Genomic DNA, 24,981 nt, shown 5'->3' on the forward strand with positions numbered 1-24,981 from the left:
TAAAACATAAAAAAGGGAAAAGTGGAGGTGAAAAATACAACTATTGATTAAAACTTTTACAAAAAATCATCTATCAGAAATTTATGGTTATCCTAGTTTTAAAATATCAAGAGCAAAGCGTACAATATTTCCAAAAAAAAGGTGAGAAGTTTTCCAAAAAGTAGAACTTTCAAAATGGTTATTTAAAAATTACACATACGATCAAAAATTCCAAGGAAGACTCAGAATAAACAAATAATTTTCTATCAGGAGTTTCTAAATCACAATCTCAAATCTTTAAAAAATTGATAACTTTCCAAAAAATATAAAATTTAAAAGTTATTTTAAAAAAATACAAACAGATGATAGAAAATTCAAACGATATGCTATCAATAATTTATTTGTTATTTAATTTCTAAAACACATTCCAAAATTTAATATATTTTCTCTTTAAAAAGTGATGACTTTCCAAAATAAGTTTTTTTAAAACAATTTATCTAAAAAAATACAACCTACTGATTAAAAATTGTTAAAGAGACTCATCTACGAACAAATATTTTGTTACCCGAGTTTCTAATTCAACATCAAATCTACATTATTTTCTCTCAGAAAAGATAATTTTTCAAAATAGAAACTTTTAAAAGGTTTATTTAAAAATACAAACTTATTGATCAAAAATTCTAAAGAATACCCATCTTTTAACAAATATTCTTGTTATCCAAGTTTCTAAATCAAATCCCAAATCTTAATTTTTTCTCAAAAAATGTGATTACTTTCCAAAAATATAAATTTTAAAAGTTTATTTAAAAAACTATAACCTATTGATAAAAAATTAAAAACAATACTCATCTGTCAAAAATATTCTTTTCATCCTTGTTTTGAAAGCACAATCACAAATTTACATTATTTTCTCTAAAATGATAACTTTCCGAAAATATAAATTTCTAAAATTTTATTTAAAAAGTACAACTTATTGATAAAAAATTCTAAAAGTCATCTATCAAAAAAAATCTTCTTGTTAACCTAATTTCTAAATAAAAATCTATATTCTAAAATATTTCCCTAAAAAAAGTAATAACATTTCAAAAATAGAAATTTTTAAAAGTTTATTTAAAAAAAAACTACAACTTATAGATCAAAAAATCTAAAAAAAATACTCATCTATCAACAAAAAATTCTATTTATCCTAGATTCTAAATCACAATCACAAATCTACATTATTTTTTCTAAGAAAGTGACAACTTTCGAAAAAAAAAAAAAGAAATTTTTAAAATTTTATTTACAAAATACAACCCCTATTGATCAAAAATTCTAAAGAATACTCATCTTTCGAAAAATATTCTTGTTATCCTACTTTCTAAATCACAATATCAAATCTACAATTTTTCTCTAAAAATTATAGCTTTCCTAAATAGAAAATTTTAAAAGTTTATTTACAAAATACAACCTATCGATCAAAAGTTCTAAAAAATACTCATATAAAAAAACATTCTTGTTAACCTAATTTTAAATCAAAATCTCAAATCTACATTATATTTTCTAAAAGGTGATACCTTTCAAAATAAAAATTTAAAGAAATTTAAAAGTATATTAAAAAATATAACCTATTGATCAAAAATTCTAAAAGAATACTCATCTATTAACAATTATTCTTTTTATCCTAATTCTAAATCACAATCCCAATCTACATTATATTTTCTAAAAAGTGATAACTTTACAAAAATAGAAAATTTTATAAGTTTATTTAAAAAATACAACTTATTGATCAAAAATTATATAAGAATACTCGTCTATCAACAATATTCTGGTATCATAGTTTCTAAATCATAATCTCAAATATATATTTTTCTCTAATAATGATAATTTCTTAAAATAGAAAATTTTATAAGTTTATTAAAAACATACAACATGTTGATCAAAAATTCTAAAAGAATACCCATCTATCAAAAATGATTTTTCTATCTTAATTTAGAAATCACAATCCAAAATTTATTATATTTCTCAAAAAAGGATAACTTTCCAAAAACATATTTTTTCAAATTTTATTTAAAAATATAACCTATTGATCAAAAATTCTAAAATAATACTCATATATCAACAAATAATATTGTAATCTTAGTTTCTAAATCACAATCTCAAATTTATATTATTTTCTCTAAAACTGATAACTTTCCTAAAATAGAAATTATTAAAGTTTATTTAAAAATACAACCTATTGATAAAAAAATCTAAAAGAATACTCATCTATCAAAAAATATTATTGTTATCCTAGTTTCTAAATCACAATCCCAAATCCTAAATATCTCCCTATAAATATTTATTATTGAGAAATTATACTCATATGAAAAATACAAAATTTCTAATGTGCGGATTTTTCAATGCAAATTTCAAAATTAAATTATATTAAGGTTTCGATACTTTTTCAATACAAATTTAGAAATTAACATGTTTATGTATTTTTGTATGTTATACAGTTTAATTTTTTCAATACTATATGAATGTCTATTAAATGAGTCTCATATTCATATGATTTATGATCATTTGTATCTAGTTATTACAAAAAAAAAATCATTGTTCACAAAAATTTAGTGTGAGACATTTAATGATTTTAGTAATATAGCATTTTAAAATTTAAAATATAACATATAAGAATTTTTTTATTATATGGTTAATGTGATTATTTAGTATCTTTTAATAATATAAGATTAAGCAAAAAAAAACTAAGATACAAAATTGTTATCAAATATTTATTATTCATAATAATTAATTGTCATATATACGTTAATCATATTAGGTAATTTCGTAGCTTTTATTTAAGGAAAGTGCGAAAATATTATTTTGTACATTATTTATCAATTTGATAGTTAGTTTAAAAAATATATAATATAAGTTAAGATGAATCAACTTATTTTTCTAAGAATTCTGAATTTCAATTCTCATGGTGACACGTGACTACAAAATAACGTTGTAATGTTTCTCAATTAATATATAAGGGATTAGACAACTGACCATTGTAATATATGTTTTGTTATTATTTGACCCTCATAAAAATCGGCCACTGGATGGAATGAAACCAATAGATTTAGTTAGCCCCACTTATACATGTAACCTAGAAGGAATAAACTATGTTAATTATCCAAAATCCCATTAAAAATATTACTAATGTGCTTAAGCTTTCATATTATAACCGCTTCATCTACCAAAACTCACATTACTGTAAACATATTACTACATTTTTAGTTAGGAAAAGCTATATCTTTTGTGATCGGCCGGCGCGTGAGCGTGCGTGCCGTCGCCGGAGACCGTCATCCTTCAGTGAAAAGTCCCTGATTGTGTTTCACCTTCGTCTCTAACGGCTTCTGCCTTGCCTGAGCTCTGGTCAGCCACCCTAGGTGGTGGTTCTGTCACTGGTGTAAAGACGCGGAGGTCTGAAGGAGCGGAGTGGTGAAGATGCTTGTGTTTTCGTTCCGGGAGGTGGAGGCTTAGTTAGCTCCGCCGCCGCCGGTTTTAGTCGCTGAGAGGCGGAAGTTACTATAATTTCGTCGTCGTCAGCTCAAGTTCCCAGGAGGTTAAGGCTCCGTTAGTCTTACGTCGCCGGATTCAGCGTCTCGAGGGTGGTTGTTTGTTCAAGTATGGGCTCTGGTCATGGAGCGGAAGAGGTTTCTTCGGGTAGTGAATTTTAGGGGTTTGTAGCTTCGCTGTCGGATGAGCTCTCCACAGTGGGATGATGCTCTCCGACAGGGCTTCAGTATGGTGAAGAAGAGATGTGGTTTCGGTGGAGGCTCGAAGGGATTAAGAGCTCCGGCGATTCGAGGATTTCAGCGGTTGGGTACAGTAGCTTGGGAAGGCGGAGACGGTCGGGTCGAGGCGGAGCGACGCGTGGCGCACTGACGGTCAGGATCTCCACACGTGGTGCGCTTCAGCCTCCTCGACGCACGCATTTCCAGAGTCGGTCGGTATCGGGCTTGGGCCGGTGTAGCCTTGTGGCCTTTCGGTTTGGTTTGTTTTGTTTGGTTGCCCGTTTAGTTTTATGGGCCTGTGTATTTGGACTTCAGCCATTGGGCTTGGGCAAACTTGATGGTGAAAAAAAAAAAAGCTATATCTTTTGTTGACTGATCTGATCACACGTAAAATAGACAGTACAGTATGTATGTTTGGATCTCTGACTCTCTCCCCTCAGCACAAATCAAGAGAAGTTTGGACTTGGACCCACGTAAAATAATGGGTATTGTATTATAATGGGCCCGAGTAATTAGATGGGCTGTTAAAAAGCCTTATAAAGGGTACAGTGACAACTAGGGTTTTAAACAATCCTTGTCCCCTTTTAATAGCTCTCTCTTCGTTTCTCCAACTCCTACCGGCGCAGCTGAAAACTTCATCTCGCGGAAGAGGCAACCATGGGTACGATCTCTTTTCTTCGCGATTTGCTCTTATCCGATCCATCTCTCTTCTTCGCTTCTGTCTATCGTATCGCATTTCGTGATGCTAGAATCTAATATGTAGCTTGATCTGTGTTAGGTATCTCTCGTGACTCCATCCACAAGAGGCGTGCCACTGGAGGCAAGCAGAAGCAATGGAGGAAGAAGCGAAAGTACGCTTTTCGTTTCATTTTCATATATATTCAGATCTGTGTTGTAACGATGAAGTTAAGAACTGAACGTTTTAGCTTATGCGATGCTGTGATCTGTTAATCCGTTAATTAGCTGAACGGTTGAATTATTAAATCTTTTAGAACTTCGATATGCTAATCTCATTTAACTCTAGTGTTAATGGAACTAGTACTCGTGGTCATAGTATGATATATCTATTAATAGTGGTTTGTTTGATTTATTATGCTCTGTATTGATTGTAACAATTGTGGTACGGTTGATTTGTTTTTTGATTTGTGATACTTTGTGTGTTTTGGTTAGGTACGAGATGGGAAGGCAGCCAGCCAACACCAAGTTGTCCAGCAACAAGACGGTGAGAAGAATCAGAGTCCGTGGAGGTAACGTCAAGTGGCGTGCGTTGAGGCTCGACACCGGTAACTACTCGTGGGGAAGTGAAGCTGTTACCCGCAAGACCAGGGTTCTTGATGTTGTCTACAACGCTTCCAACAACGAGCTCGTCAGGACCAAGACTCTTGTCAAGAGTGCTATTGTTCAGGTTGATGCTGCTCCTTTCAAGCAGTGGTACTTGCAGCATTATGGAGTTGAGGTTGGTCGCAAGAAGAAGAATGCTTCTGCTGCTGCCGTCAAGAAGGACGGAGAGGTAATGATTCTTTTCTGTGAATTATATGGTTTTGAGTCTGTTGAGTAGGATGAAGCTTATGATTATACTCTTTATTGTTATAGGAAGGTGGAGAAGCTGCTCCAGCTGCTGCCGCTCCTGAGGAGACCAAGAAGAGTAACCACGTCTTGAGGAAGATCGAGAGCCGTCAAGAGGGACGCAGCCTTGATTCCCACATCGAGGACCAGTTTGCCAGCGGACGTCTCTTGGCGTGCATCTCATCAAGGCCTGGCCAGTGTGGACGTGCTGATGGGTAATTATCTCGTTCTCCTTGATCTATTTTTTTTTGTTGTCATTGTTTGAAATTATTAGTTTGTTGTCTAACTTGGAATGTTGTTGTGTTTGTTGTGCAGATACATTCTTGAAGGCAAAGAGCTAGAGTTCTACCAAAAGAAGATCCAGAAGAAGAAGGGAAAGGGTGCTGCTTAAGAGCTTCACTTCGAAACTTCGAAACTTTTTTTTGTATTATCTTCAAACAATGTTTTGAGTTTCAGTTTCTACTACTGTCTGAGAACTTATGTTTTTGGATTAGCTTTCAATGATATTTCATAAACTCCCCCATCAGTTAATTTTAGCTTACTATCTTTGTTTCGGATTTTTTTGTTTAGTTTTGAAATCTTTCATATGAATTTTGTTACATAGTTTTGAACTTATACCAAATCTCATCGTATTGGATAGTGCTTAAAACCAGTTTGTACTTGACTAGTCTATTTCTTACGAACTAGCACCTATAACAAATTAACAATTGCATGTACATTTTGTAACCACTAAGAGGAAGACAATTGGTGTCAAAAATCTTTTAATGATAGTTTACCAAATACACTAAGAGGAAGACAATTTTGTAACCCTAAGTTTACCAAATACCCTAAGCTTCTTGAAACCATGTTATGAATCATAGACCCATATTTTATGAAGAAGGTAGTTTGTTCGGTGGGGCATTGACTTGGCGAATATGGTTGTGCACTTGTGTTCACAAGAGCGTTGTTCTATAGGGGATGTCTTCCAAGCTATGCCTTGCACGCTAACCTGAGCTATCCACTCACTGACGTGATCTCCTTAGAGAGCAAAAACGTGGTTCAAGCATCCATTGATACAGATGTTTTTTGATAACCTGAAGAAACTAGAGCTTCTCAAAGAGTGAAACTCTGAAACAAAAAACAACACATCCCCAATCAACAATGATGGTCGGTACCGAATGTAAAAATTTATTTTTCATAGACCACATGGTTTGGTTTGTTTCTTTGTTTCAGGAAATACCGAACTCTCCTTATGGTTGTATTTTTGACACCCACTTTTATCTACTTAACTTGTGCAAGAGTATCAATGTTTCAAAAAAAAAAAAACTTGTGCAAGTATCTATAAAAAACCATTTTAAAAAAGCTTTTTTATTTAGGCCAACACATAGCAGTTATCCTAAAGTTAAAGGTTACTAAAGATGTTGACCTAGTTGTCTTTAAAAGCTAATGTAATTTTCGTCTCAACTATATTTAACAAAGACAAGCTATATTAATTAGCATCTTATAATCTATTTTCCAAGATATTTTTTTTTTTGGGAGCAATTTTCCAAGATATCTACAGACCTGATTTGGTTCTTCTGGGGTGTTTCAGGAGTTATCTCCTTTGGGAAACTTGGAAGGCCGATTAGCCGTTCCTTGTTAATGTTTTCCCAAAAAGGCTTTAGCAGACACAAATCTCAAAAGACCATAAGCAGTAACCATGTCACTATCTATTTTAATTGTAGATAATCAAACTGTCACACAATTGTCCAAAACAACAAATAATGATTTCGAACCTAAGTTGGCCAAAATATTTTTGATGGTAATGTAAAAAGTTTTCACTATAATTGTTTAAATTGTACACGTGACCACAAAAATTAAACAAAAGAAAGTTACATTAAACAGCATAGGTAGCACGCAATATGAATAAATTACATGTTACAATGTTTAAAAATCTTTGTGTAGTTATTCTCATCTAGTTATAATAAGGATATATGGAGAATTTTTATGTTTACCACTTTTTTAGTACCATTATTCTTTGATTTGTTTTCCGAATAAATTATACTATTGATACTCCATTAACTTTACTAATTTTCTTATAAGAAATTGTCATCTAACTAATTTACTTCACTAGTTATTGAGGAATTGTTTTGAACAGTTATTGATGCATTTAAAAGGGTCCGTTCTAGTATTCTAGTGGCAACTAGCTGAAATTGACACTAGAAACCTTTTGCAACAATTTATATTAGAAATGTAGAATCGTTTATGCAACAACTTCCATCTGCTATTTTCATTATATATTTTTTTTAAAGCAAGATGTAAAATATTAAGCCTTTAGTCAAAAAAAAAAATGATGTAAAATATTGCATGAATGTTTCCTAATCATTATTCTTTTGTCAAGCAGTCACAAGTAGTTTCACAGAATCTATCCTCATCTCTCAGTCAATTGTTAACCTATTATCTTTTGTTTATTTTTACATCAAACTTTATATTTTGGATGTTATTTCTCCACACTTGAAGAAAACTGCATATGTTCTAATATATATACTCAATATTTAAAGTCAAGTAAACAAGGAACCTTTAAGTAATCTTAATTCACAGAGAATTTTTTGTTGAATAAAACCAACCAAAAGAGAACAATTTTACTTATTTATCTTATCTTGTTTCTAAATCCAAAACGACCAGGACCATCCCGGTGGGTACAAGCCATTACTCATGTATATAAGAGGCACAAGCCGGTAGTAAAATCTGAGTCGGTCGGTCTTAAAATCGCATAGATTTACTCTGTTCGTACTCAAAAGATTTCGCGTATCTAGAAAACGTTGTAGTGTGAAAACAAAAATCACTTTCCGTGTAAAAATAATATAAAATGAAAAATAAGAGAAGAATTTATTGATAACCTAACTAACAACCAAAAGATGAAAAACACGATACCAACTTCTACCTGCATTCTAAAGTTTCTTTAAATGTTGTAGCTGTCTCCTTTGCATTTCCCATCTTCTCTCCTTATTTCTCTCCCTCACTCCTAAAACTTAAATTCACATTTACATATATTAGTTTTTTTTCATTTATATATTTTCCTCTCATCTCAGATCTTCTCTTTTCCACTGATCTTTGGATCAAGAATCAAGTACTACTGTCTTACATAATCGACATTAGAGCTCTTATGGACCACGATGGTTCGAACGACGAACCAGAAACGGTATCGTGCGGCAACAGCAGTTGCAAGAGCAAGATTGTTCCTGGAAATGGAAGCAGCGGTCCGAAGAAAAGAAAATCGCAGAAGACAAGAAAACGACGAGAATTGATGTCGTATAGTGAGCTTCCGGAGTACATGAAGGATAATGAATATATATTGAATTATTACAGAGCTGAATGGTCCATTAGAGATGCTTTCTTCAGCGTCTTCAGTTTCCACAATGAGTCCCTCAACGTTTGGACGTTAGTAATTTTTATTTTTATGTTAAAGTTTCACTTTTTGTTTAGATTATACTATTAATTTGATTCTGATGAAACGATGTTTTCTTGTTTGACAGACATTTACTTGGTTTCATTTTATTTGTGGGACTAACCGTCGCCAACATTATGCATCACGATAAATTCTTCCCCGTGGTACGTGTCCTTTAATTGATAAGTATAATCTTTTGTGTATAACCAGATGTGTAAGTTATGTTTACAAGATGTTACAAGAGGTCCACACGCAACCACTATATTAATTTTCTGAATCATTCACGTGGGATGTATCTAGTAAAAATAGATTTACCTACTTGGTTTTGACTAGCATTTAACATATCTTTGATTTCTAATGAATTTATCACTGATAGTATTCCTCGGTTTTGTTGTGATGATTATGAAACGATATATTGGTTGTGATTTCTCGAGATATGAAACATCAGTGTGAATTAAAATATGAATTACCTATCTTTCAAAATATCACAGAAACAAATTGCTCCCTCTGTTTTTTTAATGTTACATATTCCAGATTTTTTACATATTTTAATAAAACACATTAAATTTGCATATTCTTTTGTGTTTATCTTTGTTTCATAATTTTAAACCAATAACAATTCAGTAAGTGCAATTAAATTTTTTGAAATTTGCAATTAGTTAATAAAACATGTCTTGAAAATGTAAAAAATAGATCTTTTTAAAACAAATTTTTTTTCTTAGAATATGTAATAATAAGGAACAGAGGGAGTAATATTTTTCTACTCCATCTGTTTCATTATAAGTGTCGTTTTAGGTTTCACCACACGGATTAAGAAAACAATTAATTTTGTACATTTCCTATAAAAAATACTATTACCTATATATCTAACCATATTTTAACCAATAGCAAAATAAATTTTACATAAAATTAATAAATTTTGCATTGAAAATCGAAAACGACACTTATTTTGTAACGAAAAAAATTCTCTAAAACGATACTTAATATGAAACGGAGGGAGTATATATATATTGTATCTTTTTATTTATATTTGAATCAAAGTCAACAAAATGTAGTTGTTAGATTTGAAAATTTGAAATCAACTCAATATTAAAAATATGGGCAAACTATTCGAAAGAGACTTTGAGTTTCCTAGATAGAGTGTTAATAATTTCTAATAAAAACTAAATAAAGATGTTATTCTCAAAACTGATGATGGAATGTTGATGATTGTATAGGATGCAAAGAGTCCAGGGAATGTAACAAGATGGCCATTTTTCGTTTTCTTAGGAGGCTCAATGTTCTGCCTACTCTCAAGCAGTATTTGCCACCTCTTCTGCTGCCACTCCAAAGAACTTAACGTCTTCCTCCTCCGCATAGACTATGCCGGCATCACCGCCATGATCATCACTTCTTTCTTCCCACCAATCTACTACATCTTCCAATGCACTCCTCGTTGGTACTTCATCTACCTCGCAGGCATTACCTCTATGGGAATCTTTACGATCATCACACTCTTCACTCCATCACTTTCCTCTCCCAAGTACCGAGGTTTTCGAGCTTTGCTCTTTGCCTCCATGGGGCTTTTCGGGATCGTGCCTGCTGTCCATGCGATAGTGGTCAACTGGGAAAACCCGCAAAGGAACGTGACGCTCATGTACGAGCTGGGCATGGCAGTGTTCTATCTTGTTGGGACAGGGTTCTATGTAGGGAGAGTACCTGAGAGGCTTAAACCTGGTTGGTTTGACCGTGTGGGACATAGTCATCAGATTTTCCATGTGTTTGTTATGTTGGGTGCTTTGTCCCACTATGCAGCTGCTCTTCTGTTCTTAGACTGGCGCGACCATGTTGGTTGTTAAACCATGATATATTATGTTCCATCTTTTAGATTTTTTTCTTGTTTAACGAAGATAGATATTTTTATATTGTTAAGGTACTTTATTATAGTTTTTAGGAACATTAATTGAGATTTGAGAATATTTAAATTGATTAAATTTCATTGTTGAAAAGTTATTGGAAAGTATATAATAAAGTAAAAAATAAATTAAATTATAAATATTTATTAAATTTTAATAAGTGTGCATACTTTAGAAAATCTTACTTTCGGGAAATGGAGGAAGGAAGGAGTAGTTCTTTTGAAGATTTTTTTTTAATTATTAGTGTGTTTGTATCAAACCCATTCGTTGTTAAATTGAATTGTAATTCGACTTGTGCTATTTTATTGAATAGTATGATTTTCAGAAGTGCTGGATATGATACTTTGAAAGAGGACAGTAAATTAAATTTTGATGCAAAGTTTACTCTGCTTTGCTGTAGCCTGTTTTACTCTGTTATACAGTGTCAGTTGTAAAACTCTACTACTCAGCTGACTGATGAGATGAAAACAAAAGACCAAAGCTTGACTCTTTAACTTGACTCTGGAAATTTGTGGACCTAAACCCAGGAACGTGACTACCCTTTTAATTTTGACTTCTAGTCATTGGCCTCTATTGCTCAAAAAAAAAAAAAAAAGTCATTGGTCTCAAGTCCCTTCTCCAATCAATCTATCTCTCTCTTCTTATTTGTTGCTATGGAATTTAACTTCTGCCTTTTATTATAATGTTAAAAATATCTCTATGTATAATTTAGGTTTATAAATAACTAAGAATATAATATTTCCATACAAATTTTAAAATAGCAAATACCAGTTTTTCTATTTGTCAACTTATATTAAATTATCAGCATTACACTAATCTTACTTTTTTTTACTAGGCTTGGGCATATTTCCCGGATCTGAAAATCCGAATTGGTACCGATCCAAAAAATCGGGTTTTGCGTCGGATCCGGATAAGGTAAAATACCCGATTGGGTATGCTTTCATTTATGTTTTGGATATCGGGTCAGATCAGATATTATCATGGGTCCGAATAACTATCCCAAAGTACCCAACTTTTATGTCATTGAGGCATTAAATATTTCACATGTGTTCCGCTTGTTAATGTCTGAAATTTCTGTGATTATGCTACTGTTACATAAAGTAGGTGAAATGCATTTAGCAATATGGAAGAGGGGGTGACATTAGAAACCAAATGTTGTTGATTTTCTTTTTATGCATTTTCTTATGGGTTTTATTTCAACTCTCAACTATTCTTTAAGTTTCTTTACTTGTTCGAATGATGAATTATTTTCTTTGTTTGAAATGTTAGATTTGTTGTTTGTTTGAAGTTTATTTAAAAATTATTTTATTTGGTTTCATAGTTCTCTTATTTGTGTCTTACTCTAAATGGTTCAGGTAAGTCGGATTAGAAATAAGTATTTTCAGTTATGAATTGATAAAATCAAAACAATCCGAACTGGAACCGTTTTTTTCTGGTTCTTTCGGATATACCCGATAATATCCGGATCTGGCAAGTACCGAACCGAACTCGAACCGATATTTATAATTATGCGAACGGTACCAAATTTCCTATATCAAAAATCCGACCCGATCCGGTACTTGAATGTCCAGACCTATTTTTTACTATTCTCCTTATTATTTAGAATAAAATGAATTATGTTTTTTTCCCTAATATTGTAAGCACGGCACAGCGTAAAACCTTTTCAAATTCTGGAAGCCACATGTCTTGGTGATCTTGCCGTGAGACTTGGTGCATGCAAATCATTGACAAATTTCGCGTAAATTAAGCACACTTAATTTTGGCTCAATTAGCGTTAAGTTTTATGTCCGTTTAAAACCGATGCTAATACCAATCCAAATTTGAATATCCTGCCTCTAACCGGTTATAGCGGACTTGGAAGTGTGAAGATAACCGGTTTGATAGCTGTTAACGGTGGTGTTAGACAATGCCAAACGCGGATTTCTTTGAAAGTGAAACATTAACTTCAGATTCGGGTAAGCATTTTCCAAAGCAATAAATACAAATTAATATTATTAGCCTCCCAATAACTCTATTATTTTCATCTCAAAAGAATAAATAACTCTATTAGTTTTCGGTATCTTTTCTAAAAAAAAAAAATTCTTCATTTTTTGCCTTATTTTTACCTTAAATTGTTTTGTTTTTTTTTATAACACCGAGAAACAAAGTAACGAGGACAAGTATGATGTTCACAAAGGAAACACCGAAAATAAAACAACAAAACTGAAACAAAGGATGCCAGTAGACATCCAAGAAAGGTGTGTAAGAAAATGATAATGTAAGAGGAAACATATGAGCGTGTAGGGTGAAAGGTCGACCCTTCCTCTAGTTGGAAGAAGCTTCCAGGGCCAGCAGATGGTGAAGCCAAGCAGGTTCATGCTGTGCCATGTATGATTGATAGCGCCGATCTCGTGTTACACTCACAGCGATAGTTGCAGCTGCCTCATTACGTTCTTGCAAGGCGTGGTTAAGGCTCCATCCATTAATCCCATTGAGAAGTTGGTTTATAGATTGCACCACACCAGTGAACTCAAGGTGGTGAAATGGCTCAGAAAGGACATTATGGAGTTGTTCAGATGAAGCTTCGAAGATAACGTTGACATGGTGAGTGTTATACATGCATTCCACCGCCCAGTGCATTGCCCATAGATCTGCTTCCGCTTTGGATCGCATGAAGGAGTATGAACGTCTGCTATGCATAATGGTTTGACCATCTTCTCCACGAAGAATCCACGAAGCTCCACTCGGGTGATGAGGGTCTACCCATGATGAACCCACGTTACACTTCAAACATCCAGACGGTGGCTTAATCCACCCAATAGGTTCTTCTGTTCTTACCACATCATCTACTATCTCCGTGTTTGACTTGAGGATCATGGTCTTCTGCCATGAGGAAGCTTCCTCAAAGGCCCTAGATGCAATGGTGTAGGCCGTTACCGTCTTGTTTTCAAAGGCCAGTGCATTCCTCGCCTTCCATAATTCCCATACAAGCCAAGGGAAAACACTTCGCGTATTGGAATCCCCCTCATTTGAATTGTATACCTTCAAGAGATGTAAGAAGTTTAGGAATACAGAGTTCCTTGAAAAACCAGTTTGAGGTAATGAAATGTTGGCAAGGTCCCAAACTTCTTTTGCCTTTTCACAAACGAAAAGCATATGGCAAATGCTTTCAGATTCTCTTGAACAGTTAGAGCAAGTGGTATCAATCTGAATACCCCGAGTGGTAAGACGCTCCTTAATTGCCAAAGCTCCCGATAGAGCTCTCCAAATAAAGTGTTTAATCTTTGGAGGCGCTTTGATTTTCCAGAGATTCTTCCACAACTGTTTTTCGATCGGTGGCAAGACGCGAGCTTGGGGATGATTGAAGTCAGTCAGGGCTTCTAAGAGCTTATATCCACTCCGAGTATTGTAGCTTCCATCTTTACTGAAACCCCATCGGACTGAATCTTCCTGATTCACACAAGGTTTTATCAACAGGATCCTTTGGACATCCTCAGGCGTGAAGGTTTGTCTTATCAAGGGTTGATTCCAAACGCTAGTCCCCTCGATAAGAAGATCAGATACCTTAAGGGCCAAGTTAACAACACTGTTTGCTTTGTACATTGGCGGTCGAGGAATAGTATCAATAATCCACTTTTCAACCCACACGTTGGAGCTGATACCATTTCCAGTATGTCTAAAAAGACCTTGTTGTAGGAGCTCTCTACCATGCATGATGCTTCTCCACACAAAGGAAGGACGCGAGCCCAAACCACATTCCAGGAAGTTGCCTCTTCTGAAGTATTTACCTTTAAGTACTTTGGCCACCAATGAGTCTGGATTGTTCCAGATTCTCCATGCTTGTTTCCCTAGTAGAGCTTGATTAAACTTGCCAATATCATGGAAGCCAAGACCTCCTTGCTCCTTAGGTTTACATAGTTTTTGCCACGCTACCCATGAAATCTTTCTTTTCTTATCTCCACTGCTCCACCAGTACTCCACAATAGCGCTAGTGATCTTCGCACACAGATCTTTGGGTAACCTGAACACTGACATAGCATAAAATGGAAGTGCTAAGGCCACTGATTTTAACAGTACTTCTTTTGCACCTTGCGATAGGGTTTTAGAGTACCAGCCTTGGAGTCCGCCTTCCAGCTTCTCTTTAATGAAACTTAAAAGGTCCCGTTTTGAGCCTTTGAAACACCCAGGCAACCCCAAGTAAGTCCCTTCACCCCCTTCCTTGTCGATGCCCAAAGCTAGCTTGACATCCGCCTTAGTTTTATCCCCGATGCCTTTTCCAAAGATAATTGACGACTTGGCCTTGTTGATTAACTGTCCAGATGCATCTCCATATAGTTTCAAACATTTGGTTATTTCCTCGCTTTCTATGACATCCGCGTCACATAGCAATAAGCTATCATCGGCGAACAGCAAGTGATGGACTGGAGGACTAGATGTAGCTAGCTTGATCCCATGTAAGTTTCCTTTTGCTTCAGACGCATTCAGAACATGAACCAACGCTTCAGCGCAGAGGATAAATAAGAAAGGGGAAAGAGGATCTCCTTGTCTTATCCCTCTTTCAGGCTTGATGAATCCATGTGATCGAGCATTTAGTAACACCGAGAAAGAGACAGTGCTTATGCAAGCCATTGTCCAACTTACCCATTTTCTATCAAAGCCCATTCTCTCCAACAAAACCTCCAGGAAGTTCCATTATACTCGATCGTAGGCTTTCAACATGTCTGTTTTCACAGCCATACTCTGGCTACCAATCTTTTCGTTCGTACCCAGACCGTGCACTAGCTCATGTGCGATGATCACATTGTCTGTGATAAGCCGGCCTCCCACAAAGGTTCCTTGTGTCTCTGAGATTATCTCTAGGAGTATCAGCTTGAGTCTATTACACATAATCCTCGAGATAATTTTGTACTGGACAGTACAAAGACTTATGGGCCTCATGTCCTTCATCTCTGTGGGATCAGTAACCTTAGCTAGCAAGCATAGCTGTGTATGATTCCAACCAGCCGGGAGGATAGACGTTCGAAAGAAACCTTGCACATCCTGGATCAGTTTAGGACCAACCACGTGCCAGTACTTTTGGTAAAAGAAGCCCGTGAGACCATCTTCCCCTGGTGAACTGCTCGCTTTTATTCCAAACGTCGCCTTCTTAATTTCCTCTGGTGACACTTCTCTCGTCAGACTATCGTTCATCTCGGTGGTCTCCCTGGCGTTGAAACCTTCAAATAAAGTTTCCAGATCAACCGGGTTTGAGCTAGTGAAGAGGTCACGAAAGTACTCAACCGCTATGTTCCCTTTAGACCCCTCTGTGAAGTGCTCATTACCAAATATATCCTTCAACATCATGATTTTATTCCTTATCCTTTTTCCTTTTATGACATTGTGAAAGTACGTGGTGTTTCTGTCCCCCTCTCTCAGCCATTCTTCTCGACTCCTCTGTCTCCAGAAAATCTCCTCTTCGTAGAATGCTTTAGAAAGTTCTTGTTTTAGCCTCCTCAAGACACCAAAGACTGGGAACCGTTTCGATGATTCTTTTTCAAGCTCAGTTTGCAGATGTTCGATCTTTGTTTTAGAGTTCCAATCACTAGCTTTTTTAAGCTTAGCTAGTTCCGTTCTGCATTGAGCAATGCGGTCTAGAACACTTAGATCCGACGAGTCATTCTCTGCCTCCCAACCACGAATGATGGCTTCTTCTACACCTCTTTTACCAAACATCCGCTTATCAAAGTAAAACCGTCCTCTTTGTAGACTCTCTGGTTCCAATGCAAACTCAATTCGCAACGGTCGGTGGTCAGAGGGCCACATACTCATGTACTCAGTTGATGATTGGGGGAAGAGACGAAACCATGCATCATTACCAAAACTTCTATCCAAACGACACTGTATCCAGACGTTGTCTCTCTTACCGGCCCAAGAGAGGCTGTTGCCTTTGAATCTCATCTCTCTGATCTTACATGCTTCAGCCATGTTTCTAAAGTCCCAGAACGTGGACTCCTCTCTAGTTGGACCACCAAGTTTTTCACCGTGATGCATCAACTCATTAAAGTCACCAACCAACACCCATGCCTCATCTCTATGCATTCCAATGTTAGTTAACTGTTCCCACACCACTCTACGCCTTTCTCTCACTGGGTCTCCGTAGACGCATGATAGAAAAAATACCATAGAACCAATTGTGATTTTGAGGTCAATAATTCTTTTATCACTGTGAAGAATCTCGACCCCATAACTGCTTTTCCACATTAAAGCTAAGCCCCCACTGCGACCAATGGGCTCAACCGTATGTAGTTTATCATAACCCAAACTTGCTTTTAGAACTTCCATATAAGTAAACCTTTGCTTCGTCTCCATCAAGAACAAAAAATCCGGGAAAAACTGACGACGAAAATCCCGGATACGTTGAACTGTCTCAGAGCTTCCAGCTCCTCGACAGTTCCAGCTCAGTATGCTCATTGGGATGGCAGCGGCTTCAAACTGGAAGCCACCGAAATTTTGTTTGTGTTTGGTTTCTAAGATCCCTCTGCTCCAACGTAGTCTGAGCTCTGACCCTTATTGTCCTCTGGCTAACGTTTCCCCGATCCCTCCATGGGCTGAACTGCTCCTTGTGAAACAGCAATAGCACCAGCACAGTACCTATTTGTTCTCACTCTTCTCACCCAGGCTGGTGGTCTTTTCCGATTAATCCTTTTAGATCTCGAAGTTCCGGTATATCCAGATGAAGTAGTGTTACCCAATCTGAAAACCGTTGAACCGTTAATCTGAAAGTTGGATGAAGCACTCTGTTCCCCAGAGGTAGCAGCTCTGTCCTCTTTATCTTTTAGCAAAGCAGGGGCCGAGACAGCATGAAGAGTATTGGTATTATTGCTCTCGATGTTGCTATCATCACCATGGTTATAGCCAAACACCAGCCCTTTATCTTTGTTGAGGTTGTGGGATATTCTGATAGGCACACTTGTGTCATCATCTTTCGCATTTTCGATGGAATGTTGGACACGTAAGATTCTAGCTCTCCTCTCAGTCTCGTCCGCATGGGAGACATACATCATGGCCGCTTGCCTATCTTCTTTAGATAGTTTTGGAAACATCGTAGGAAAACCCGGAGGCGATTCCAGAGGCGCAGCTAGCAGCACTGGTATCTGAGTATTTCTAATAGCTTCCCCTTCTTTAGATGTTCCACCTCTGTTCGCCTGTGCCCTTTTAAGGAAAGGACAGTGAGCTTTTTCATGTGTCAAGCGAAGACATGAGAAACATCTTTTATGAATCTTCTCATATTCGTACTTAATGACCACTACCTCCTCCGGTATTATGAGATTCTTAGCCTCCAAGGCTGGGTTCTCCACATTGAAGCATACCTTGGCACGCACGTAATCAGTCGTTTGCGAAACCTTTGGGTCATAGGCCAACTCCACCACTCTGCCAATCTTCTTAGCGAGGGCATACATCGTATCAGATGTATAATAGTTCACCGGTATATTCCTTATCCTGATCCAGACGTCCAAAGATGTAAGGAACGAGGCTGGCGGATTTGGGGTCCATCTCTCCAAGAGCATTGTCCAGTGGTTGTAAGACCAAGACCGATCTTTTAAGACAGTTAAGAGATCCTCTTCCCGCTGGAAGATAAACTGGAATCTGTCACGAGAAAGGACAATCCCTCGTACCCTACCATGCACTCTCCAAGCCGTGGGCATATAGTTGATCATCTTGGCCATTGGTTGGCAATCCGGATTCAAAAGCCTCCCCATCAAACTGGTAGCGTTAGCATCAAAAACCCGGAATTTCGGATCGTCTGGTAATGTTACCGGATCATCATCTTCGATGGACAAGGATCGTATGGCGTTGTGAAGTTTGTCGGCCATTGTTTGCACTGAAATCTTGCACCGGCCGTGGGGAAGTACTTTCGGTAAAAGATCTATTGCAGAGCCAGCGAATTTGCACTTAATGTTGCAATATTCCGTTATTATTTTGATAGATATCATTACCGTGATTGGCTTGGAAATCAAGTTTCAAGAGAAAGAGGAAAGTATGAACGTAGGAAAGGAAGGATGATTTTTAATGAAAAGGAAAGCTACGTAAACAATTTCCTTAAAAGACATCGTCAAACGAATCAATCAAAAGGATTCTTTTTATTTTAAGGAAGAGAATTAATGAGGAATAATAATGATTGGGAGAGAGGGTAGACTTTCCAAAATGGAATGAAGACAAAGACCGTAGCACTGGTGCCGGAAGGGGGGTCCACTCACGGTGAGGGAGAGAGTTTTAAAAGGAAATAGCGATTTCCGTTGGAGACCAGAAAAAAGGAAAAAAGGAATAGTAAAAAGAAATTGTTTTGTTTGTGAGTCTTTTAAATGACTTTGGTTATCTCATTTTAATATGTTCTAAAGAATTAATTATAAATGGTATTATATTTTTTTAATAAAATTATTTCTCTAATACATAAATACATGGCCCAAATGTGTCACTGATCATCATCTCATCCCAAGAAACTAGTAATAGTAAAGAAAACAAAATGAAACACTCAAATTTCGTTTCTATGAAATTCTCTCTAGCTACTGCTCTTATTCTACTGATCATTCTTCTCTTTTATCAACATCTCTCATCTCTAAACCTAAACTTGATCACTCTCTCATCTTTATTCCATGCTACATCTCTCGCACCGTCTCCTTCACCGTCCATGTCCATGGAGTTTAGCATTCTTTCATCAAACGTCACATTAACTCCGGGTGCTCAAAAGGTTTGTTATCAGTTTTTAACTAATCCAAATGATTTTATTCAGTTATCTATGGATTCGTTTCTAAATGTGTAATTTTTTGCGATAAAAAGAAAGAAAAGAAGAGGAATAGAATTGAGGAAGGTTTAGCGAAATCAAGAGCGGCAATACGTGAAGCCATGAGGTCGAAGAAGTATGCATTTGAGAAAGAAAAAACTTTTGTTCCTCGTGGAACCGTTTACAGAAACGCTTATGCATTTCACCAGTAAATTTCTTTCCTTTTTCTACATTTCTTTTCTTATTTTTTCTCTCTCTTTCTCACTTTTTAGAGTTTCATTTTCCATTGATAAAAAAATAGTTTCATTTTCCACCATTTTTTCTTATTTAAAAAAAAATTGAAACTAGTAACTAATTAATAAGAGTTGACCAATTAAACTATAAAGTAAAATAATTAAGTATTGAACTATATATATTAGCAATTGACAAAAAAAAAATTCTAAGTATAGTTTTCAAAGAAAATAAACTTTAAGCTAAAGATATGACAATTTTTACATTATCAGTTTTATTTAACTGCCGTTTTACTCGTTGCTTATAAATTCCTAGGTTTCGTAAGTGTACAATAGGAGTATCAGTTTTCATATAATTAGTGACCCTTGAATCCCTCCTTAATTCTTTCTCATTTGAATTTTCATTGAAAATGACTTTTCATTTGATATGCATTACATACAATTTGTAAAGTCTTATGATGTATTCAAATTCTACAAAAATATCCCATTAGATATTCATATATATATATACTAATTAATATACATATGTATATAGATGTATTTGACTCTTTCGAGTAAATTTTTTAATGGAAGTCCGTACAAATTTGATTTTCTTGGTTTACCAACTCGTTTGCTTTGGGAAACGAGCGATCGGGTCTAGTTTTAATTCTTCCTCGTCTCTTTGATCTCTGCATCTCGTTAAACTGGAGACTGATTTACCTAATTAATTAAGTAATAATTAATACTGATGCAGGCAAGTATTAATATATTTTTCCTTTGATTTGTTTTCTTATATTAACACACAAAAAGAAGGTAATAGAAACTAAAAAATCGAATACTAAAATGAAAATTCTCCCAAACTTTGATGCATATTATACCTCCATTAATAATTACGTATAAACTATTGCATTTAAATAAATTTCGAAATAATTACGTAAAATCCATAAACATTGCATAAACTTCGAAAATGTATGCAAACTTCAAAAAAAAAAAAAATGTATGCAAACTTCATTCAGTTGATTGATAAATGGTTAGTCTTATTCTATGATTGTATTTAATTGTGTAGCATAGAGTCAACTTAGCAATGGAAAAATTAGTATTCACGAAACGTAGCGCATACTTAAAGCTTGCTTTGGTATTTGTTGTCTCACATGTCTCGGTTACCTAATACCGTCGAATTGCAACCTAAAGGAGTACTTTTCTTATTGACTTTTAAATCAGGTTTCTTTGCACGTTGCTAAGTCAAATTTACTATTCCCGTTTTATTTTCTTTAATAAAATATAATTAATTACTCTTGAGTACATGATTTTTTTTGATGGAATGCTAATTTCAAATATTAATTAAGACCGCAAATAAATACTTTAAGAATCAAATTATAGTATTTCCTATGAACTAATTCAACCAAGCCAACTAACACTTTCTTTATGGAACTGCTCAGAAGCCATATAGAGATGGAAAAGAGATTCAAAGTGTGGGTGTACAAAGAAGGAGAGACACCGTTAGTACACATAGGTCCAATGAACAACATATACAGCATCGAAGGCCAATTCGTGGACGAGATGGAAAGAGGGATGAGCCCATTCGCGGCTAGTCACCCTGACGAGGCTCACACCTTCCTCCTCCCGGTTAGCGTCGCCAACGTCGTTGAGTACCTATACCACCCGCTCGTGACCTACTCGAGAGAACAACTTCATAAAGTGTTTCTTGACTACGTCAGTGTCGTGACTCACAAGTATCCTTATTGGAATAGAAGCCTCGGAGCCGACCATTTCTTCGTTTCTTGCCATGATTGGGTTCGTTTTCTTCATAAAGTTATTTTTCTCAGTGTTAAAAATGAAATAATTTTTTTAAAGTTTTTTTTTATTAAAAACTTAATTTTTTTTAAAAAAAAATTAACCAAACTTTATTGTTTACAGTATCATATATTAAATAATTTTAGACATTTATACTAATTTGCTTTTCTTTTGAGAAAACTTATACTAATTTGTTTTTTTTTTTTGAGAAACTACTAATTTGTTGTTGTAGAATATTTTTTTTTTTTTGCTATTAAAAACTTTTAATTTTTTTTGCCTAAAGTGCCTGAAAAACTTTGAGCCGGCCATGCTTTCACCCTCTATGTAATAATAGTTGAGTTATTCTTGGGTTCACCCCCTAGGGTGAACCTTTAGATTCACCAACCAATAGAAAATTATCATTTTAAATTTAGTATCTTTTAATTAAGGAAACCAAATAACTTGGCAAATTATATTATTTTTTCAAAATAAAAATTAAAAATAAATAAAAATAATATATAAAAAACGAATTTAAAAAAAAAAATGTTGTCAACAAAACACTAAACCCTAAACTCTAATACTAAACCCTAAACTCAAATCCTAAACCCTAAATCCTTGGGTAAACCCTAAATCCTTGGGTAAACCCCTAAACCCTTGGAAAAACACTAAACATGTTGTCAACAAAACACTAAACCCTAAACTCTAATCCTAAACCCTAAACCCTTGGGAAAACCTTAAACCCTTGGGTAAACCCTAAACCCTTGGGTAAACCCTAAACCCTTAGGTAAACCCTAAACCCTTGGAAAAACACTAAACATTTGGATAAATTCTTAATTATAAATCTTAAACACTAAACTCTAAATCTTAAAAATAAATATTTTTTTTAAATAATCTTTTTTTAGAACTATTGTTATTTTTATTTATTTAATTTTTTATTTTTTATTTTAAAAGCATAATATAATTTGGCAAGTTATTTTGTTTCCTTAATTAAAAGATACTAGATCTAAAATGACAACTTTCTATTGGTTGGTGAACCTAAAGGTTCACCCTAGGGGGTGAACCCAAGAAAAAGTCATAATAGTTTATACTTCCAAAGTTCAAAAAAATTTAATTAATTCTTCAGTGTCAAAAAATGATTTAATTTAAAAAAAATATTTTTAATTAAAAAGTTAAATATATTATTTTTAAAAAATTAACTACCTTTATTGTTTACAGTATCGTATATTAAATAATTCACTTATACTAATTTGCTTTTCTTTGAGGAAACAAACTCATACTAATTTGTTTTTGTTTTTGTTTTTTTGTTTGAGAAACTCATACTAATTTGTTGTTGTAGAATATTTTTTTGTTATTAAAAACTTGTAAAAAATCTTGTCCAAAGGCTGCCTAAAAAACTTTGAGCCGGTCCTACTTATCGTGTCTAACACGCAACATTTATAAAACGTCTTACAGGCACCGGAGGTTTCGGAATCGAACCCGGAGCTGCTGAAAAACATGATAAGAGTGCTCTGCAACGCCAACACATCGGAAGGTTTCATGCCCCAAAGAGATGTCTCAATCCCAGAGATCAACATCCCCGTGGGCCAACTAGGCCCACCTAGGTTATCCAATTCTTCCGGCCATGACCGACCCATCCTTGCTTTCTTTGCAGGCCGTGTACACGGCGATATCCGCAAGATTCTGCTGCAGCACTGGAAAGACAAAGACGATGAGGTCCAAGTCCATGAATACTTAGCAAGGAAGGAAGATTACTTCAAGCTCATGGCCAAGGCAAGGTTCTGTCTCTGTCCTAGTGGCTACGAAGTGGCTAGCCCTCGAGTTGTAGCAGCCATTAACTTAGGTTGTATCCCTGTCATCATCTCTGATCACTACGCCTTGCCCTTCTCAGACGTTCTTGATTGGAGTAAGTTCACCATACATGTTCCCTCTGAGAAGATCCCAGAGATCAAAACGATACTAAAGAGCGTGTCGTTGAGACGCTACAAGGTGTTGCAAAGAAGAGTTTTGCAGGTCCAGAGACATTTCGTTATCAATAGGCCGTCCCAACCGTTTGACATGCTTCGAATGATTCTTCACTCCGTTTGGTTGAGAAGGCTAAACATTAGGGTGCATGTGTGATTGATTCTACACAACTCTGTTTTAAAAAGAAACTTTAGGGAATAAATATTGGTATACGACACAAACGTGAACAGAACAGTTTACATGTAATAATATTACATTTAAAAAATAGTTTTGAGACTTTTTCGGTTTAATAAATTGTTTTTGATCACTCTTTTTTGAACTAAATGCTTGTTTTTTATCACTCTTAATTTTCTTAACTCAAGGCATCTTGTCCTAAACCCTAATAACATTATACAACTTGAATGTGATCCAAAAATCTTCTAGCACGGAGGCCACTCACAACTTTTCAAAAAAAAAAACCTCTCGAATCATGTATTGCTTAGCAAGGAATAATTAGTTTTCACACATGCAATAATTAAATAGTTTCACACGTTTGGTTTGGCATACAACACAACCAATACATAGAGGTTTCATAAGCAAACAACACACATATAAGCTAAATAAAAGTCTGATAGAGACACACACATTCATAAAGACAAAGGGCCACGAATTAGATAGTAGATTGGTAATGAGATTGCATCAAATCTCTAATGATCAATCGATGACCAACGACATAATCTTTTCCTGAAGATTTGGCTGAATCGGCTGGACTCTGTATCCAAATTGTCCATCATGATCCCTCATCATCATACCTCTTGCATTGCTAGCTATAGCCATCTCCTGTTGTTGCTGCATATATCAAACCCACCAAACATACTAATATATAGTTCCAAACCAAATCAATAACGCTAAAGGCTTCGAGGATATATGAACTATTTATGTACCAGCTGGAAACTGAGTTGCCGATTCTCCTCCGCCAACATTTTTTCCTGCCACAGAAAATGTTTGATGTAACTGTTAGCACTAATTAATAATCAATCTGAAGGCTAAATAATAAGGTATAGAAAATTGTTTATATGGTCACATTTCTCCTTTTCGTCATGAGGTACTCCATCTGAGACAAACAGACCATATAAGAGTTGATGAATATGAATGTACGAAGAGATGTATGAATGAATGTACAGATATATTATTCATGCCTGGTGGTCTCGGACTTTGTCGAGGCCATGTTCAATGGCATGCTCTACGGCCATCAGGTTTTTTAAGTTGAGAGACTGTATATCTTCCCCCTTCAAGTGCCTGTATATATTCAAGATTTATATCCATTTCTCATTTATATTGATATTTAACATTTTTAACCAAGGGTTTTATATATACTAGGGTAAAGATGTGGCCAAGGGTGAAGATTGACCTGAGCTCAAGTTGCAAGTTATCATTCTCTTTCTTGATCCTGTCAATCTCATTGCTTGGAGACCAAAATTTTTTTTGTTGTTATTCTCTTTTAGATCACTTTTTTTCTCCTCTTCTTCCTTCTCTATTGTCTTTCTTAAGACTCTTAAAAATCTTACTCCTATTTTTCAGATTTATGCTTATATATCATATTCAATCATTTCGGCTTTCCTTAACGTTTATTGCAGATTCACCATATTACTTAGGCATCCGTACCTCCTTAATTTTCCCTCTTCTTATTACTGTATTTATTATGAGAACAAAACTCTTTGTCAGAACTAAT

At 35.1% G+C, this 24,981-nt stretch overlaps 5 protein-coding genes across 5 annotated transcripts; 3 read left to right on the plus strand and 2 right to left on the minus strand.

The window, feature by feature from the left end:
* The first annotated feature begins 4,239 nt into the window (after positions 1-4,239).
* Positions 4,240-5,811, plus strand: LOC125596734 (40S ribosomal protein S8-1-like). Its single transcript, XM_048771783.1, has 5 exons — positions 4,240-4,380; positions 4,498-4,570; positions 4,890-5,229; positions 5,313-5,500; positions 5,601-5,811. The coding sequence occupies exons 1-5, from the start codon at positions 4,377-4,379 to the stop codon at positions 5,674-5,676; spliced, it is 681 nt and encodes a 226-aa protein (XP_048627740.1). The 5' UTR covers positions 4,240-4,376; the 3' UTR covers positions 5,677-5,811.
* Positions 5,812-8,230: 2,419 nt separating this feature from the next.
* LOC106386694 (heptahelical transmembrane protein 1) lies at positions 8,231-10,664 on the plus strand. The gene is made up of 3 exons (XM_013826504.3): positions 8,231-8,684; positions 8,780-8,855; positions 9,909-10,664. The coding sequence occupies exons 1-3, from the start codon at positions 8,410-8,412 to the stop codon at positions 10,527-10,529; spliced, it is 972 nt and encodes a 323-aa protein (XP_013681958.1). The 5' UTR covers positions 8,231-8,409; the 3' UTR covers positions 10,530-10,664.
* Positions 10,665-17,125: 6,461 nt separating this feature from the next.
* On the minus strand, positions 17,126-18,418 carry LOC125596735. Its single transcript, XM_048771784.1, has one exon. The coding sequence runs from the start codon at positions 18,416-18,418 to the stop codon at positions 17,126-17,128; it is 1,293 nt and encodes a 430-aa protein (XP_048627741.1).
* Positions 18,419-18,872: 454 nt separating this feature from the next.
* On the plus strand, positions 18,873-23,579 carry LOC106385127 (probable glycosyltransferase At5g20260). The gene is made up of 4 exons (XM_013825081.3): positions 18,873-19,293; positions 19,383-19,534; positions 20,975-21,329; positions 22,761-23,579. The coding sequence occupies exons 1-4, from the start codon at positions 19,069-19,071 to the stop codon at positions 23,424-23,426; spliced, it is 1,398 nt and encodes a 465-aa protein (XP_013680535.2). The 5' UTR covers positions 18,873-19,068; the 3' UTR covers positions 23,427-23,579.
* Positions 23,580-23,963: 384 nt separating this feature from the next.
* Positions 23,964-24,716, minus strand: LOC106385362 (floral homeotic protein PISTILLATA; the record flags this gene model as incomplete). Its single annotated transcript, NM_001316203.1, is given in 5 exon segments — positions 23,964-24,098; positions 24,194-24,238; positions 24,334-24,363; positions 24,449-24,548; positions 24,661-24,716. Coding segments are annotated over 5 exon segments (366 nt in total), but the record flags the coding sequence as incomplete, so codon positions are not given.
* Between the last annotated feature and the right edge of the window lie 265 nt (positions 24,717-24,981).

This window comes from Brassica napus, unplaced genomic scaffold (assembly GCF_020379485.1).
Source record: "Brassica napus cultivar Da-Ae unplaced genomic scaffold, Da-Ae ScsIHWf_126;HRSCAF=225, whole genome shotgun sequence".
Taxonomy (NCBI): Eukaryota; Viridiplantae; Streptophyta; class Magnoliopsida; order Brassicales; family Brassicaceae; genus Brassica; species Brassica napus.

Excerpts from the sequence above, each read along its gene's own strand:
- LOC125596734 (XM_048771783.1), top strand. Across the intron at positions 4,571-4,889 it reads CAATGGAGGAAGAAGCGAAA|GTACGAGATGGGAAGGCAGC; the intron begins GTACGCTTTTCG and ends TGTTTTGGTTAG. Across the intron at positions 5,501-5,600 it reads CAGTGTGGACGTGCTGATGG|ATACATTCTTGAAGGCAAAG; the intron begins GTAATTATCTCG and ends TTTGTTGTGCAG.
- LOC106386694 (XM_013826504.3), top strand. The coding sequence starts at position 8,410 with ATGGACCACGATGGTTCGAACGACGAACCAGAAACGGTATCGTGCGGC. Across the intron at positions 8,685-8,779 it reads GAGTCCCTCAACGTTTGGAC|ACATTTACTTGGTTTCATTT; the intron begins GTTAGTAATTTT and ends CTTGTTTGACAG. Across the intron at positions 8,856-9,908 it reads ACGATAAATTCTTCCCCGTG|GATGCAAAGAGTCCAGGGAA; the intron begins GTACGTGTCCTT and ends ATGATTGTATAG.
- LOC125596735 (XM_048771784.1), bottom strand. The coding sequence starts at position 18,418 with ATGGCCGACAAACTTCACAACGCCATACGATCCTTGTCCATCGAAGAT.
- LOC106385127 (XM_013825081.3), top strand. The coding sequence starts at position 19,069 with ATGAAACACTCAAATTTCGTTTCTATGAAATTCTCTCTAGCTACTGCT. Across the intron at positions 19,294-19,382 it reads TAACTCCGGGTGCTCAAAAG|AAAGAAAAGAAGAGGAATAG; the intron begins GTTTGTTATCAG and ends TGCGATAAAAAG. Across the intron at positions 19,535-20,974 it reads AACGCTTATGCATTTCACCA|AAGCCATATAGAGATGGAAA; the intron begins GTAAATTTCTTT and ends GGAACTGCTCAG.